At 41.3% G+C, this 18,110-nt stretch overlaps 1 protein-coding gene across 1 annotated transcript in view; it reads left to right on the forward strand.

Moving 5' to 3' along the window:
- Window positions 1-18,089, forward strand: part of lifra (LIF receptor subunit alpha a) — a 20,660-nt gene extending 2,571 nt beyond the window's left edge. The window contains exons 2-18 of the mRNA XM_048244304.1: window positions 3,063-3,191; window positions 3,596-3,738; window positions 4,639-4,792; window positions 5,174-5,458; window positions 5,836-5,965; window positions 6,240-6,367; window positions 10,014-10,159; window positions 10,359-10,512; window positions 10,694-10,758; window positions 10,954-11,173; window positions 11,386-11,568; window positions 11,668-11,769; window positions 11,950-12,099; window positions 12,386-12,523; window positions 12,627-12,720; window positions 14,646-14,712; window positions 15,688-18,089. Coding sequence (XP_048100261.1) covers window positions 3,125-3,191; window positions 3,596-3,738; window positions 4,639-4,792; window positions 5,174-5,458; window positions 5,836-5,965; window positions 6,240-6,367; window positions 10,014-10,159; window positions 10,359-10,512; window positions 10,694-10,758; window positions 10,954-11,173; window positions 11,386-11,568; window positions 11,668-11,769; window positions 11,950-12,099; window positions 12,386-12,523; window positions 12,627-12,720; window positions 14,646-14,712; window positions 15,688-16,302 — 2,841 coding nt within the window. The 5' untranslated portion in view covers window positions 3,063-3,124 and the 3' untranslated portion in view covers window positions 16,303-18,089. The remainder of the gene's footprint in view (window positions 1-3,062; window positions 3,192-3,595; window positions 3,739-4,638; window positions 4,793-5,173; window positions 5,459-5,835; window positions 5,966-6,239; window positions 6,368-10,013; window positions 10,160-10,358; window positions 10,513-10,693; window positions 10,759-10,953; window positions 11,174-11,385; window positions 11,569-11,667; window positions 11,770-11,949; window positions 12,100-12,385; window positions 12,524-12,626; window positions 12,721-14,645; window positions 14,713-15,687) is intronic.
- Window positions 18,090-18,110: the final 21 nt, after the last annotated feature.

Genomic DNA, 18,110 nt, shown 5'->3' on the forward strand with positions numbered 1-18,110 from the left:
TAAGCAGCACATTGTGCCCTTTAACAGTTGTGAGGATTAGGAAGACATGTAGTTATCAGTGAATGTAAAACTGAAGACAAGATGAGATAGGCAGGTGTTGTCAGTGTTACTTTGTTCTTTGTTCAAAAGTATCAAAATCAGATGTTTCCAGCACAGTATAGCCTGCACACTAGCTGTGCTAACGATGGCATGCATTGATCAAGCGAGGTAATAACAAACTGTGTCAAGCTTAGGCTTGTTGGAGATGAAAACGGGACTTTTTCTGGTCCTAACCCAGCCTACAAGTGAAAGTAAATTTGGAGACTGTTGGAGACTTTCTCTTTCAGGATGAATTTAGGCTGCCATAATCTGTGCGAGTAATTTCTTCTCCCAGAGACTTTGGATCCAGGCCTACTGTTTCCCAATGTATGTTGTTCTTTCAGTCCCCCAGAAGGGGTTAGAATCACGCTGTGTGTTCTAGGTGGTTCCGGATAGTAATATCCTTCCCTTAATACTCCCTCAGAGTTTCCTTTCCTTGTGGAGTTCCTGACTCCTGTATTAGAGGAGCTTTTGTCTGTCAGGTTGGCGTGTGGGTGGACTCCCTTTGAAGCATAGCTATTTCCTGTCGTCCACCCCCCTGCTTGTTGACTCAAATATACAAATCAGACCCTTTCATATTTTTGTCGAAATTTGTTAAAAAATGTTTAGCAATCAAAACTCAATCTGATGTTATAATCTTTCTTGCAAATCTTTCTTTTTCACTTTCCACCCTGAATATGGGCAAAATGCACCATTGACATCAATATGTTTTGTATAGAGCTACCACAGGTTACTCTATACAACCACAGGTGGCAGTGTGGTGACTATATAAAACATATTAATGTCAATGGGGCATTTTGCCCATGTTCAGGGTGGAAAATAAAAAAGAAAGATTTGCATAAGACAAGTCAAATTGGTGTTTTCAAAAAGAAGGGATCATGGAGAATAAAGAAAAACATATTCAAAAAATCTTTGTATGATCCCAAGGTGTTTGGGTGCTCTGAAAATGATAACCAAAATGATTTTTCAGACTTGAGGTCTGCTGTTCAGACCCTGAAGGGATTTGTTTTCTTGTCATTGCTTTTTGTGAGTGTTTCTACTTATCTCAGTAAGGAAAATAAATCAAGAGCCTATGTTGAGTACAAATATGTCTTCTGAAGGCTTAAACAGAGCCCAGCCAAAAACTCCAATAAAATTTGTATCAACTTTGAGGGACAGCTATGACCATGCAGGATTATCCAGACCAAACGTAACGATTTTGCTACATACTATTCCTATTTATGTACCAGCGTGCAAAATTTGAGGGCTTGTGAACTTTGACAAAAAAAGAGGCCGAACAAAATCGCCACCCCCCTCCCCCTGTAAAACTGGCTGTATCTTGGAAAGTATTGATCTTACATAAGAGTAATTTTGCAGTGTGTCTCCTGGGTAACATGGGTACACCTGGTATTTTTTTCAGAATTTTTTGAGACCTAAGTGCGTGGGCCCTGGTTGAACTGACGTGGAATGACCCAGTGCAGTATTGCATTGCACTCTTCTGGGAAGAGATAAACATATTGACATTGACATGCATCATTGATATAAACATATTGACATTGGCATACATCAGGGGTGGGCAAACTTTTTGGCTCAAGGGCCACAATGGGTTTTGAAAATTGGCCGGCGGGCCGCACAACACATATAAAGGTACCTTTATATGGCTCTGTTCCCAATTAAATGGATCGCATAATGTTCACGTTAGATCTGCTGCAAAGGAGAGAACTAAGAGTTAACTTAGTTTAACATGATGTTATCTCTATTTAACATGATGTTTTGACATTGACATTGCAAACGTTCTCTAAGGAGAGTGAAAAGCAGTTTGCAGTAAGGCTAACCAACGTCGTCTGTATCGCAGGAAAAAAATAGCGAGCAGCCTGATAATCAAATGAAATGCTCGGCGGGATGAAAATGTTCGGCGGGCCGGATCCGGCCCGCGGGCCGCAGTTTGCCCACCCCTGGCATACATCATTAATATTTCAGATTAGCCCTCTTCTACTCAAGGTATGGCGCACGAAGGCTGAAAACCTTTTGGGGATGGTCTGTGAAGGTTTCTTGGAAATATTAAACTTTCATGGCATAAAGTAACCCGCTTGACTGGGCTGCTGAGTAATAGCTCATCACGCCCGCTTGTGGGTGTCTCCATCTGTCCCTTGTTGTTTTGAAGAGCTCCAGGAACATTTCTCGCATCCTTAATTAATTGGTGTCATTACCGAACAGAACTCACATGCCTCTCACACGGTGAAGGGACCGTTGTTATTGTTATAGTCAAGTTAAGGCAAGTCAAGTCAAGTCACTTTATTTATATAGCACATTTAAAACAACAACAGTTGACCCAAAGTTCTTCACGGGTAAGGCTATCTTGGAAAATGACAAATAAAATAAAAATAAAAAAGGGGGGATATATAGTAAAGGCGTTAAGATGACAGTAAGACACAAGCCAGAAATAAAGGTTGCAATGCTCATAAAACTAGAGATAAAACAGACATAAATAAATTAAGGGGCTACTAAAAAGTCCAAAATAAGATAAGACTAAAATCAAGAAAAATAAATGACAAATAAAATGAATGCTATAGGAAATAAAAGACTGCCGCAGCAACTAAATCATTGACGCCCACACACACACGTCGTTGCGTGTTTGCCATCAGACTGTGGGTGTTTTCAGCCGAGCGCCAACCGTGATGGTGACTGATTTGCTGGAACTGGCCTCGAGGCAGCTCGGCCTCAGCTCAGTAAAACGTTAACGCACACCCTGACTCACCGATGGGCCCCCCTAAAAAAGTGCTGGAGGCTACAGCTAATCCCCAGGAGCGGTGTCTTGTTTACTTTAGAATAGGCTGATGAAGGGGCGAAGTGGTAGTAAACGGTTGGGTTGTTGTTCTCGTCCTCGTGGGCAGTGACCGAGACCCAGCCCAGATTAATGAGGTGCTCGTGGCAGACCTGAATGCCTCTCATTTAGCTCCTCATGATCTCTCCTTTTTTGATTCACTTTGTTTTTTTTAATATAGGGAGGAACAGGGGAAAATCTCAGCTGCTACTGTTTAACCTGCACCCATACGAGCCTCCCAGCATGTTTTCCACACTGCTCTGCATCTTGTGTCTGATACTCACAGTTAGACCCAGTTTGTCTCAAGATGGTAAGTGATAAGTGATAATGGCACTCTATAAGTACAATAAGTACAATTAAATTGAAATTGATAATGAATATCTACTTAGTGGTATTGTAATAGCCAGTCTAAGAGGCTATTAGTTGTGTGTTTCTGTAAAAATGCCTGACGCTCAGTTATGCTGCAAACATTTTCTGTGTAACACTGATTGAAATATGAATGAATATATATTGTAAGATGTATGCATACTGATGTATGTCGTGCAGGTTTGAAAGCAAAGCAATAAAGCTATGAAGCATTCACCTCTTTGTGAAATTGGAGTAAAGAGCCTAGTCTGAAATAAATTTAGCACAGGAGAGATTGCAAGAGGGAAAAAAGAGAGGGAGAGACAGGCCACTGGTTTATTTAATTTAACGATGCCCTTGTCCTTTCAGATTCCCCACTTGGTGTCCCTCAACAGATCAGCCTAGAGAAAGACTCTGAGGCTCAGAGGCTGTCTGTCACATGGAAGTGTAACCTTGTGTCTGTCTTCGACATTGAGATCTACCGCACTGAGTTAATGGAAATTGTTTTTAATGTAAGTACTAGAAAAATACATTATTTTAAATGTGACCTTTTGTGTTCATTCATGTAATGTCAACTTGGCATATTCTACTCCAAGGTATCACTTAAAATAGTCACAGAGGGAAAAGTTTTATTTTTTCTTTCAATTTGTTTCAGTGAGTCAATGGGGATTAACTATGTTATGTGTTGTTTCCAAAACATGGTAACAAGCCTTTTATGACACTGAATTTTAGCAAGATACAATATATCTGGTAAACAGGTTGTTGAACTCCTTGAACTTGTTTGCTTTTCCCGCTTCTCTTACGCAAGTGTCTGCAAGGCACCACTTGACACGGACACACCTTGCATTGGTGCATCCGTCGTAGATGTGTCCACCCACCACACCTAATAAATGTTTTTCCATCACGTCTTTGTATTTTTAGTGTATGACAAGTGATAGGTTGACAAGGCCATAATTGTTGGGTGTGAAAAAAAAATAGACGAGGTTTTCATTGTACCTCAGGTGTCAGTGTACTCCAGGCTAACGTCAAGCTTGTTTATGCATCTCCACCAAACATTCCTCTGTCATGAGTCTCTTGAGGTAATGAGAGATGGGATGGTTCCATTGACTCCTCGACTGCTCTTGCTCAACTCACTGGCACCATGTACCTCCTCAGCTCAGTGGGAATAGGTCAAGGCCAAGAACATTTTCTTATTAACTTCCTGCATTTTTATATAGTCATAAGCAATGAGCTATGAGTGGGTTTGAATTGTAGTTTAATTTTGTGGTTATCAAGGAGCTTGCTGAACACCCAATTATTTAAATCTGAGTCTGTGAACATTTGTAAAAGTTTAGACGTTCAGGGAATACATCATTTTTGCTGACTATTTTCCGTTTGCCCCTTGCTAATGTTTTCCTGTGCTGTTTTCACAGGAGACGGTGGAGCTGAGTGGTGAGAAAAACGCAGGGGATTGCCACTGGAACTGGACCTCGGCGGTGCCTCTAGAGTGCACCTCTCTCTCAGTCCGGATCCGCTCCCGAGACCTGCTACGCGTCAGCGATTGGAGCCCTTTACAAACCACTGAGGGTAGACATCTGAAAGCACTTTCCTGGAATTTCATTATTTTTTTAAAAATGGAAAATGACAATGGTTGCATTTTGAATTGAATGTAGGAAAATAAGTCAATATTCATCAATGCTAAAATTAAGCATTAACATTTTTGATTGTAAGGTACATTGCGATGTGTGTGCCACCCTTCCTTCTATGCTAGCAATGTATTGATTCATTTCAGTCAGCAGTTTTTCAAAATATCCAGCCTAAAAAGAACTGTGGTCTTACTGACTTTGCATTGGAAATATAAAGAAGTCCTTTTGCATTTACCGCCAAGCACAGGAACCCGACCAGTCTGCCTGCTAATGTATACAAATGCAAAACCCATAGGTTCAAATTAGTTTTTTATCTTTTCAGGGGATGACCTCCCGGACAACACAGGTGCCAAGGTGTATCCATTGGACAAGGTGGTCCTGGTTGGGAGCAGCACTACTTTCTGCTGTATTCTGGGTGAGGGGCAGGTCCTGGAGGACATCCGCTACATGAGGAGCATCATGAGGGAGGTCAGGCTGAGCCGGAGGACCTACGCCGTCACTCAGACCCTGCAGCCCCCCTCCAACACCTCCGGGACAAACGTCTTCTGTCGCGCCACCGATGCCTCCATGAAGACCACTGTGGAGGGTGCTGTCATATTTGTGGGATGTAAGCACTTTTTACCATTTAGAAGGACTGAACTGATTTCAAAGAGCAATGATGTTTACGAATCATTTAAATACACTCATGGAGTAGACCTTTATTTTAAGCTAAGAGCGTTTCCAGGCACACGCCATATTGCAACGAAGCCCAGTGTAGCTGAATGAATTGCTGAAAAATCTGCTTTCCACCATCGGTGTCTCTAATACAATATACTGTATAGGCTTTTGGCAAAGTCAGAACCACTGTGGGAGAAAATCGATTTTGAGAATATGTTGGTAAAATTATAACTGCTATGATGTCTTGTTCTGTATGAGTGTGGTTGATGTCTAACATCACATGTTCTTGAGAGTTTTCTGAATATTTGGACACGTGCCTTTGTACAGACCCACCAGCTGATGAGGAGCTGATGTGTGAGACACAGGACCTGGTGTCTGCCATATGCCAGTGGAAAGAAGGCCGCTATACTCACCTGAAAGGCAAACTACGGCGCACACGCTACACCCTGAACGGAAGGTTTGGATACTTCTGCCCTTCTCTTTCAAACACCTATATATACAATTATTAGTAATTTTGAAGCACAAATAATACAAATAATAATTAGAGGTAATTTTAACAAAATTGTTAAAATTAATTGTAACAAAATATATTTTTATTTTTTTATTTACATGAGTTTTCCCTGTGAAATTTTAAATGTGGTTATATGTTAACACTGCTCTCAGCTAAACTTGGTTGTTTATTCATGTGTTTGTGGCTTTTTTCCTCAATAGTATATGGTCTTTTCTTTTAGAACCTGTGAAGTCGTGAAGAATGTCAGGAGATGTACCTGGGAACAGTGGGAGGGTAACTGGACCCTCTTGGCCAAAAACCCCTTAGGAAAGAAAGAGATCAAAGACTCAGCACCACTCAGCCACAGAGGTGAGGTTTCCATTAGTCATTACATCTATGGACATAGCCTGGCTAACATCAGACCTCATCTCATTGAGATGGGGTCTGGGAACTACACATTAATTTTCTCGTATTTGAGACGTGGTTTACGAATGCTCAGAACGCTACGAATGTCTATCAAATGCGTCTGTACGTAGCTCAAAACCGCTTTGGCGTGTCGTCATCGTCTTGCTGTCCCCCCTCCGTTCTGTGATCGGTTCCTTCGTTGAGGTAAAAATCGGGTCCATGAAATCCAGGCTGCCTAGCAGCGTGAATAAAATTGTGCGCATAAGGAAGCATTGGGAAACCCATGGCTAATTATATAAATTCATAATTCATGGCCATTCATATATTTATTAAGTGTGCTTGCAAAGCAGCACACTTATTGTTCTTCTTAAGTTTTATTATTATTATTATTATTATTATTATTATTATTATTATTATTATTATTCCCGTCTCCCTAATTTTTTGTCAGCTCTAGCGCCTAGGCCCTTTGAGACAGAGACACCGTTCCAACTTTAAAACGTCCGGTCAGGACGAAATCATGGGTTCCCGATCATGGGAAATTATTGGAAATGTTATTTCTTGTTTATTCTAATTGCAAACCACACACATCCATTCGTAATCACTCGTACACTTTTGATACCATTGGTATCAAAGACTGTCATTTCGTTTATTTGTTGTTGCCTAGCAACTCTGGGAACAACAGAGCAAAGATTCTAGAACAGAGCTTCAGAGAGACACGTTTTGAGTTCGTGGCCAAGTGACTAAAATATCGGTTTCCATGTGTATGTGCTGGATGGTGTGCGTCCTTTATGAAAGTAAGTGTTTTATACAGTTACAGACATAATGAGTCATATGGTAGTGGTTAACATAAACGTGCCCCTTCTGTTATTAGAATGCTAAGCGGAGAAGCATGCCAAGCAGAGATTTAACATTATTCATTTCTTGTGTGGCTAGAAGCTACGGAGGAGATGTTGCTGTATGGGATTTATGTTGCTTAGCGTGATGCCATGGTCATTTGATATGAGATGCTTGTACTCGTAACTTTAGGACTCCTATTTTTTTTTTACTAAGAGTAATTCAGGAAGCATTTTAGCCCTAAAAGTAGCGCCTGAGTCTGTGACTGCTTAAAAGAAGTCGCGAAAACTCTTAACTCCCTAAGACCGAACAATTTTTTTGTGGTGGCATTTCACGTCGCGATGTTTTGAAATGCGTCTGCAGGAGCTAACAATCGCGAGGGAACAATTTTGCATTGTAGGCATAACTAAGGGATGCAGTAACCCCACCAACAACAACCAAAACTAGCCTACTCATTGTCAACATGTACATTAAATGTAACGTTTCATTGTGAATCAAATTAAAAGGTTCTCCTTGCAAACGTTGGCATAGGCATATGGTGACAGATTCATTTAATAATGTTGCTGCGTGGATCACGGTAAGTGTGAATGAAGTGGCCACTTCTTAATGGGACTCGCTGTATGGAAGTAGGCTAAGTAAAATAGATAAGATCAAATAAGATAAGGTTAGGATATGCCCGCTTGACAACGGCAGAGATAGGACTGGCCTTTGGCCATAGCAACCATCCATTTAGAACGACTGGCCTTCATAGCAACCAAAGATCTTAGCTGTGATTCATGTACAGTATGCATTCAATGTGATGCAAAGTATAGAAAGGTGATGAAATATACAGAGACAGGTCAAGAAATATAGTGCAATGTAGACAGTAGTATACAGTTGATTTACAGAAGGTGGTTTAGAGTAATATGAATTAAATATAAATATGTGCAGTGTATTAGCAGTTATCTCATACAATAAGTAGAATAATGTATGTAGATGTAGCAGTAACATTATAATAGAAGATAATAGTAATAATATAGATATATGCAGTGTATTAACAGAATATAATAAAACAGAATAAATATGGATATTCAATATGACAAATATATAACAGATATGTACATAACATACAGCTATGTGCAGTGTGGAAACAGTGTCATTGTAGTGCAGAAACAACATTATAAGAGTAGTAAGAATAAGTCTATGTGCAGGATGAATAGTATGAAGATCAGTAGAATAACTATGTATAAATGTAATTACAGTAGGCCTATGTACATTTGTAAATAAATAGAAAACTATGGGTGAGAGGGATAAATTAATTTTATTTAATTGTAAAAGTAAATTGCATTCAATTAAATTGCTATTAAAAATCTTTCCAGTAGGCTTTAATGTCACGCAAAAAGTACAACCAAAGCATAGCTTGATCAACTAGAACGTCTAAAGAACCAGAACTTGAATGTAGTTTTTTGCTGGGTCCCAGGCCATGTTGGTCTGAGGGGAAATGAGAAAACGGACAGTGCTGCTAAGCAAGCCCTCAATGAAGAAGTCACAGAATGTCATATCCCTGCCCCAGACCTTAAACCTATACTGAACTCTTACATCACAGATAAGTGGCAATCTGAATGGGATTAATGTACCAACAACAAGCAAGGAATGTGAATTTTGGCACGTTTTCATGATCCACTGGGTCGTTATGGGCCACACAAAATATGGTGTTGCTAAAATTACTCCTATTGTGGCTATTAGAGACATGCGTTCATGAGTATCCAGCTACATTCAATGAGTTAAGTAAAATACATTCACACACACAAAAAAAACATCACTAATGTTGTGGACGTTCCTTTATTCTGAGATACATCAATAGGCTCTCAAAACAATCCCAAACAGACATAAGGTCTTTATAGAGCAAATCCATATAGATTATTTGTCAAATAAACCAGTAAAACAGAATTAGGGGATGGAATATATAACATTCACACTCATAGCTCATATTTTTAAAATAAGTGAAAAAGTATCCTGACAAACAAGCAGCATTTTAATGCCTTAGTCATATTTCATAATTTCACATTTTTCTCTAGGTTACCTGATAGCCCAGTTTGAGAGGTGCAAGACGCGTGACATTATTTATTTTTTCAGCCAATCACTGCTGTTGTTTTATTTTATTGATTTGATTTTAGTCATAGAAGCTAAATTCGAAGGCAGGCCACAGGTAAGTAAGTAAATAAGTATAAGTATATATACTCTTTTGATCCCGTGAGGGAAATTTGGTCTCTGCATTTTTCCCAATCCGTGAATTAGTGAAACACACTCAGCACATAGTGAACACACAGTGAGGTGAAGCACACACTAATCCCGGCGCAGTGAGCTGCCTGCATCAACAGCGGCGCTCGGGGAGCAGTGAGGGGTTAGGTGCCTTGCTCAAGGGCACTTCAGCCGCACCTACTGGTCGGGGTTTGAACCGGCAACCCTCCGGTTACAGGTCCGAAGTGCTAACCAGTAGGCCACGGCTGCCCCGTAGGTAAAAGGTAAAATCCAACGAACCGCATTCACCCCGCAAGGCAATAGTTGAATAGAGCTTTTGAGGTATTGCCACTGCTCCAACACTGAAAGGTACTGTTAGAATGCTTGGATCAAGCCAGGTTCAGCATAGCGTATGTCACTGTCAGCTCACGTTGGTGACCGGACCAGGGCAAGCACACTTTCGCAGTTCCCGCCGGAAATGCAGTCTAGTTCTAATTCACGTTTTTCTTTGCTTGTTTGTCTTGATTTGTTTTGTTTTGCTGTTTGTATTTTACAGTGCACCCTGTGGCTCCTAAGAATTTGTCAATCTTGGTGAAAAATTCTCGGAATGCCACTTTACAGTGGTCTTGGCAATATCTGGGATATAAGGCTTTCCCCTTGATATGCCAGGTCAATGTGGCTTCTAATGGAGTGTCAGTCACAGTAAGTTTAAATCGAATGGATTTCATTCTCCTTTGACACACAGACAGTTAGTCTATGCTAGTTCATTGCATTGATCTTCTATGGTGTAATATTTCCTCTCTTTAACTAAACAATTCTAAACACAAAAGCTAGACAAGCTTGACTTGACTTGAAGCAACACTGCTTCTCCCTGACTGTTCCCTGTCTCCTTCCCAACCAGCGTAACTACTCAGGAGCAGGACTCTCCCTGGTCGTATTGGAGGACCTGTGGCCCTATGAGACCTACAGGGTCCGTGTCCGCTGTGGAGCTGAGAACAACTTTTGGATGTGGGGTGACTGGAGTTTGGAGAGCAGCTTCCAGACCAAAATGGACAGTGAGTCGCTTCATATTTGTTGTTGCAGATCCTCTGTGATGCTGGACCCTGTAGTCAGATGTTGATTTGCCATGTTAAGCTGATTGCCTTACAAGAAGAACAGACTAATGTTGTATTGATTTTCGTTTGGGTTTTAAATTACTAAGGTAGTGTGTGCTAAAAGCATTGTTATTACTTACAGGGCCAGGGACGCCAGATATGTGGATATGGATGGAAAGTGACAATTCCGGCCAGATCCTGTGGAAAGTAAGGAATTCTCTAGAATCACTGTCCCTCTCAGCTTAAAACCCAATCTTCACTCTTAATACGGAATGGATTTCACAATGATAAATGCACAATCGGGAAAAGCAAACAAGCATCCAACATCAGCAGAAAAGTATCCCATACATTGCCCACATAACAACACCAATTATGTAACTTTTCGACATTTCTTCCCCAAAGCCTCTGTCTAAGAGAGAGAGCAATGGAGACCTCATTGGCTATGAGGTCACTCAAGGAAGTGTGTCGGGTGATGGAGCACAGCGCCTGGACGTGCCAGTGAGCCAGCTGAGTGTTCCGCTCGGCCTGCAGAACGCCAGTGAGCCAGTCGTCATGCTCCTCGCCCACAACTCGGAATGGACTTCTCATACCTCACAGCTCATGGTTCCCAAATACTGGGCAGGTAGGAGAACATCTCCTGGTCACTTTGTAAGATACTGTTCTTTTTTTTTAAATTATTATTCTATTCGGTGAATAGTTTAAGTACTGGTGTTGCACAAATGATACCATTTGTCTGTTGGAAGTGTGCATGACACTTTAATTATAATGGGCAGTTAAGCACGTTGACAGGAACTGAATGGTTACCACAACACACATACTGCTCGTTTCCTGTAGATGTAGATGTGACCGGCTCTGAGATCTCCAGCCGTGATGGAGGTTTCGACATGTCCTGGCCTGCCTCTGCCAACGCGAGTCGTGGGTATGTGGTGGAATGGTTCAACACCTCCTGCGGTCAGTACTGTAGTGTGGACTGGCGGAAAGTTCCAGGCACTAATACGAGTGCAAGGATTGAGTCAAGTGAGTGTAAACTACTGCTCACCCATGGCCACATTCTGAAATCCCACTGGTTTCTTTAACTGTGTCTCATGTCATGTGTGACCTTTGTCTTTCTGCCAGGTGGATTACAGGCAGGAATAAGATACACCATCTCTGTGTACACCCTCTCCGATGAAGCCCCAGAGCTGTTGGAGAGAAGGCACGGGTACCTTGAGGAAATGGGTAAGGAGGAGACTTCCCAGACAAGTCGCAGCACCGTAGCCAGCCCGCAGTCTCAGTCCCATTGTAATCTTAGACAGGCACCCACTCCTTATCTTATTCTCATCTGACATTCTTTCCCAAGGTTGGAGATTTGGGCTTGTTTGGCTCACTTGCTTTCATTATTTATTTTTTTTAACACAGTTCCAGCTGAACCTGTTCCATTTCTGGAGGCAAGTCAGTACGAATCCAGTGTGCTGCTCACCTGGCAAGAGATCCCCCTGCACAGCCAGAGGGGATTTGTTCGGGGATACAATGTTTATCTTGCCAATGTCGCTAAAAACACCCTCTTAGGTAACGTTAAACCCAGTGATGCAGATCTCAAATAGCAAGTGCACGGTTGCATGGTTTTCTTTAAAGATTGGACCATGACCAAAATAAGTACTTATTCAGAAAGGAATGCCTGCACATGTTTATGCTTGTGTAAGTGGTGTTAAGATTAAAAAATGGCCAACAAAAATATTTATGGATTGCACTTTTTGGAGTGAAGCTGTATTAGTAATATATTTCATGTCCAACCATTACACTCAATCTCATGTTATCATTTAAGATAATGTAGCTTTTTGTATGCTTTCCACAGCAAAGATTTCAGATCCCAGTGTGAGGAACTGCACTATAAGGAAGCTTGGCCTTGGCACGTACAAGTTCACTGTCAGAGCCTACACCTCAGCGGGAGAGGATGGCGGCTCTACGGTCTCCATTATGTTGGAGCCTTACAGTATGTTTTGATACACTCATTCAGATGCTAATGTGGGCTTTTGAGTAGATGATGGAGTGAGTGAGAGTCATTAAACCCTTATCTTGTCTTCTGTGTTCTCCAGCTGACCTCCTCGTGTTTGAGATACTTATCTCTCTGGCAGCCATGAGTGTTTTTTTCATCCTGGTTACCGCTTTGTGCTATAGGAAAAGACAATGGTACTCTTTCATTACTTTAATCCTTTTTGGCTTGAATATGTCTTGTCTTGCACCAGTTGTTAGGATGTAATGAAGTGTAACACTAGGAGTGTTACTATAGAGAAGTGTAACACTAGGAGTGTTACTATAGAGGAGTTTAACACTAGGAGTGTTACTATAGAGAATTGTAACACTAGGAGGGTTAATATGAAGAGTTTGGTTCCAAAACGCTATATACACATTTTTAAAAAAAATTATTAATTCATGTTATTTAATTGTGTATTTCAGGCAGGGTAGGAATTTCACAGACGGCCATGGCCGTTGTTGCCCCTTGCGTTGGCCGTGATGCCCCTTTGAAAATTAAAGGTTTACAGGCCACTGTGGCCTTGGTGTCCCCTTCTTTCAATATTCTGCTTTGCGTCCGACTAATAGTCTTAGCATTCACAGAGCAAATTAGAAAGTGACAGCGCACGGCAAGAAAAAAAATTGCGTCCAAATTCACCCATTCTACTCAGTTGAACTACTCCCGAAGTAGCCTACTCATCACACAGACATCACATCACATAAAAAGAGCTTTTTCTCAGCTTTTAAATGATGTTAGCCGCTAATTGCTGTGGTGAACGGTTCACGAGAAAAGTAAATAATATGATTCAATTTAATCATAAATTCTACATAAGGTCCTACCCATTCATCTCGGTGGAATACTTCATGAACCCTTCGTTTAACACATGACAAACCAATAAACAGCAGACCTTACTGAACACAAAGGTGTAAAGCAGTCCCCTGTACAGTTAGCCGTTCCAGAGTAATCCGGTTTTGAATTTGCAGCAAATTTCGACAAGACATGCATGTCTCCAAATTTGGGCTTTAAGTTTCACAATGTGTTGTTCAACATGTTTTCATAACAGGCCAAATACAAAATAAATGTTACAAATATTGCCGAGATATCGGTAAATATTAAAATCAGAGGATATACAGCTGACTAAGAGTTTGTGAAAGTAGCCTTAATGATCACAAAATGCTAAGCATGCATCCAGGCTATTTGAGTTTCTTAAAGCTGAGCTGTGCTTAAATTGTTCAAAACATGATTTCATAACAGGCCAAATATAAAATAAATGTTAAATATAGCCTAGATATCTGTAAATATTAGATGATCAGATGATTTACAGTTCTATGTAATATGTCATGTTTCATGTTTTTGTAATGTTTCATACAGTACAGTGATGCAGGTCTACTGCTGTGAATAGGCTAGATACAAATTTGATAATTTTTATAGCCTACTACTGTATAGTTAACTTTGGCCTTGGTGCCCTGTCATGTGGCCTTTGTGCCTCCCACCAAATATGCCCAACTGAAGGCCAAGTGGCCTTGCCCCTAAAATGGTGAAATTCCAAGCCTGATTTGAGGTAACATCAATAAAATTGCAGTTGTGTTGTTTTGATTGAGTAAAGATACATCAAATAACAATAGCCAATTACAGTTCTACTGAAATTACCTGGAAAATAAAATGTTAGGGCAGCCGTGGCCCACTGGTTAGCACTCTGGACTTGTAACCGGAGGGTTGCCGGTTCGAGCCCCGACCAGTGGGCCCCGGCTGAAGGGCCCTTGAGCAAGGCACCTAACCCCTCACTGCTCCCCGAGCGCCGCCGATGTAGCAGGCAGCTCACTGCGCCGGGACTAGTGTGTGCTTCACCTCACTGTGTGTTCACTGTGTGCTGTTTGTGTTTCACTAATTCACCAATTGGGTTAAATGCAGAGACCAAATTTCCCTCACGGGATCAAAAAAGTATATATACTTATACTTACTTATACTTATGTAAAAAAAAAAGATTCATGAAAATTCATTAAAATGGAGGATATAGCTTTTTGGAACAAAACTCTTCATATAGAGATGCCTATGTTTATTTTAAAAATTTCACTGATGGGTTTGACCTCCTTTGTCACAGGGTGAAGAAGGCCTTCTACCCAGAAATACCTGAGCCCAAGCTTCCAGGGCAGTGGCGCACATCCCAGGTGAGTTTCCCTTGGTCTAGCCTTCTTGTGGCATTAAATCAAGTAAATTAGAAATATGTTAAGATGAATTAAACTCTTTTTTTCTGTTTTTTTTTTTAATAGAACATTCAACCATACTGTTTAAAAGAATACACAGACAATACTATGCAAAGTTTGTGTTAAAAGTTATTCAAATAGAGATTGAAGTCATTATAGCAATGCAATGTAGTTTTTTTACCTTAAAGGAGAATTCCGGTGTGATATTGACCTAAAGTGTATTGAAACATGATACCGAGTGTGAACGTATGTCTCATAGCCCATCTCGGCTTGTCCCCTGCACTCCAAAATCTGGCGCTAGTTAGCCGATGCTACCAACAGCTTTTTCAATAGTGGTGCTTGACATCGGGCTAGCCATGCAAATAAATCACTGTTTTACACCCATTTACGAGGCTCAATGTATCTCCACACTTCATTGGTAGACTTCCGAGGGCCCTGACATTTAAAACGAGACATTGAGAACTTTGAAAAAGCACTGGTAGTTCATGTACAAGACGATTTATACAGACAGTATCTTCACGAAGTTTAGCGTTTGCAGCCATCTTGAATTTAGTCACGATAAGTCGAGCAACGAGTAAGAATGAACAGGTATGATAAGGGATCAGATTCCAAAAATAATTCAGTGGAAATGCATGGATTCCAGTTGCTGCTACTGGAAGAAACTGGAATCCATGCATTTCCACTGAATAATTATTTTTGGAATACCTGTTCATATGGGCTATGAGACATACGTTCACACTCGGTATCATGTTTCAATACACTTTAGGTCAATATCACACCGGAATTCTCCTTTAAAATAATGGCTTTAAATTCATTTTGATGCAACACTAACTTAAAATAAAGAGAACAGAGTCTTTGACACTGCAGATGCGCACCTGGAACGTGTTATTTTAAGTCACTATTTCTTTTGATTTCCAAACGCTAAATCTCTCCTTCCAGGCCACAGTGGACGTGAAGCCCTCTCCTCACAGTATGGTGCACATCGTGGAGAACCCGCAGTGGGACTCTAGCAAAGAGGGCCTGGTGCCCGTATCCGAGGAGGACGAGGACGGCGACGAGTCGGGCAGCGAGCCCACCGACACGGACTCGGACGAGCCGGGCCTGCTTCGCTACTACAACCAGGTGGTGGGCGACAGCGGCCAGGTCCTGCGCCTCCCCATCGACTCCTCATCCAGCTCGGTGGGCTCGGCTGACACCGACGTCACCTACACAGGCATCCAGACGTCCCCGGGGCCCCTTGACACCCCGCCCCAGATGGAAGCTATGGCCGCTGGGGGGTACCGACCCCAGGGCCAAGTAGTGCAGCAGCAGCAGCAGGTGGATCGGTCAGATGCCGATGCCGGAGCTCCTTCGTCAGCCTCGTTCGGAGGCTACAAGCCTCAGTGCACCTGGAGACCGGACTCCCCAGATGGGAACGCCATTGACGGCTCAGTGGGCAGCCCCACGTCGGTCAACTCCTCGCAGTTTCTGATCCCTGACGTCTCCTCGGAGGATTCCAGGAACCCTGCGTCCTCGACCACGTGGATCCCAAGCTTTCTGTCGAGCAAGCCCTGAAGCCAGCTCAGGTCTTCACATTGGTCTTCCCAAAAGTGGCTCTGACCCCAAAGACTGAAGGGCTGTTCCGTTGAGCTTTGTTTGAAAGTTTGACATTCACCTAAGCATGTACTAACACTAATCAAATTATGTCTGATTGATACACTACTCACAGATATTTTTTTTCTGAGCAGCTCAATGAGAATCTACCTGTACTACTGACAAGACAAGGACATTGCGGACGCTAAGAGGATGCCAAGTATAGAGACTTGTCTTGGTGAACCTCTTAAACATGCGTTAGTGTGTTAAATATTGATGTTAAGCAAGTATTATTAAGTGTTGTTTGTGTCGTGTGTGTGTGTGCGTGCGTGCGTGCGTCTATGATGGTTTATCAATGAGAGTCCATGTTCATATTTTTAATAAGCTGACAAAAACACTACAGATATTTTGGACAATAGAAGTATATGCGCTACGAAATGTAAACACACTTGAACACATTTTTGTGTTCTTCAGTAATTTTCTAACAGTCAAACTCTTACTGGAGCTTACCGTTCAACACCTTATCTCACATTATGCCTTTAATTGTTATGCTGCCTACAAAATGCACTTTTCGTTTTCCTTTTGTGTTGTACCAGTCAAACAAAAACACTATCCTCTTTGTGAGTTCTACTGGTCTAAAGAAAGGGATTGGTTTTTAGGAAGACAAAACTTCCAAAGACTTGTAACAGATAGGTCCAAAGATTGTAGTACAGGTTGTAGTACAACAAAATCAAGTTATTGATGAGGTCCCAGTTTATTGAAGATGAGGTAAAATCCTACATTGTAGACACATGTTCTTTGTGGCTGTGTGTGTGTGTGTTGTTGCCTTGTGAACATTGTGCAATCTGCAATGCTAAGGGTTTTTTTTTTTTTTTCTTTTGATAGATTACAGTGTTGTGTCAGACTCAACACTGTGGTTTAGCTCGAGTGTGTTAGGCAACACTAATGGTGCAGGTGGTCAGGGCAGATAAGGCAATGTTTTGAAAGACTACTGTGAAGATACTCTTCATGATATATGGCAGGACATTTTCTTTCCTTAACTGCTGTTCAGGTTATACTGGAGTCACTACCAAAATGCTGTGGTCATTTCTCAGGTTAAGGAATGGGATGACTTGCATGGAGTTGCATGTGAAGCATAAAACATAACAACAAAAGACACGGGGGCATCATGTAACTAGATAATATATTATAGTGTGTTTAGAAATTACTATTGTTCTTAGCCTGTTGTGTTGAGGCTGTAAGTGCTACTGTGACTTAAATCCTATAAAGACTTTCATTACATGTTAAGAGGATATATGTGCAGTAGGCAGTGTGTGTGTGTGTGTGTGTGTGTGTGTGTGTGTGTGTGTGTGCGAAAGAGTCCGGTATATTTCTTTTAAACTGTGAAATAGGGGGTCAGAAGTGCAGACAGCTGTTGTTGTTTTTTGCAGGCACGAGATGCATCAGTGCATCATTTACAATTGCAAACGTGAGAGAAGATGTAGCTCTTGGATAAAAAGGACGCATCTGTAGATGTGATGGTGCACAATGACAAAAAGAATATGACCTTGCCAGTAGCCGTCATCTTGTTGATGACACATTTCTGCATTCTTTGCTGCTTTACATGCATGCATCACAGATGTAATTAACACTAACTGTAATTCATTGCTTCTGTGTGGTTTAGTATTTATATCAACTGTTAAACTAATAACTGACAGCTTGTGCATGATATTATGACTACAATAAAGCTATCATAAACTATATAACCATTAAAACACTGAATACCCCTATAACTGTGTTGTTTGTGTATT

The sequence above is a fragment of the Alosa alosa genome, chromosome 5 (assembly GCF_017589495.1).
Source record: "Alosa alosa isolate M-15738 ecotype Scorff River chromosome 5, AALO_Geno_1.1, whole genome shotgun sequence".
NCBI classification, from domain to species: domain Eukaryota; kingdom Metazoa; phylum Chordata; class Actinopteri; order Clupeiformes; family Clupeidae; genus Alosa; species Alosa alosa.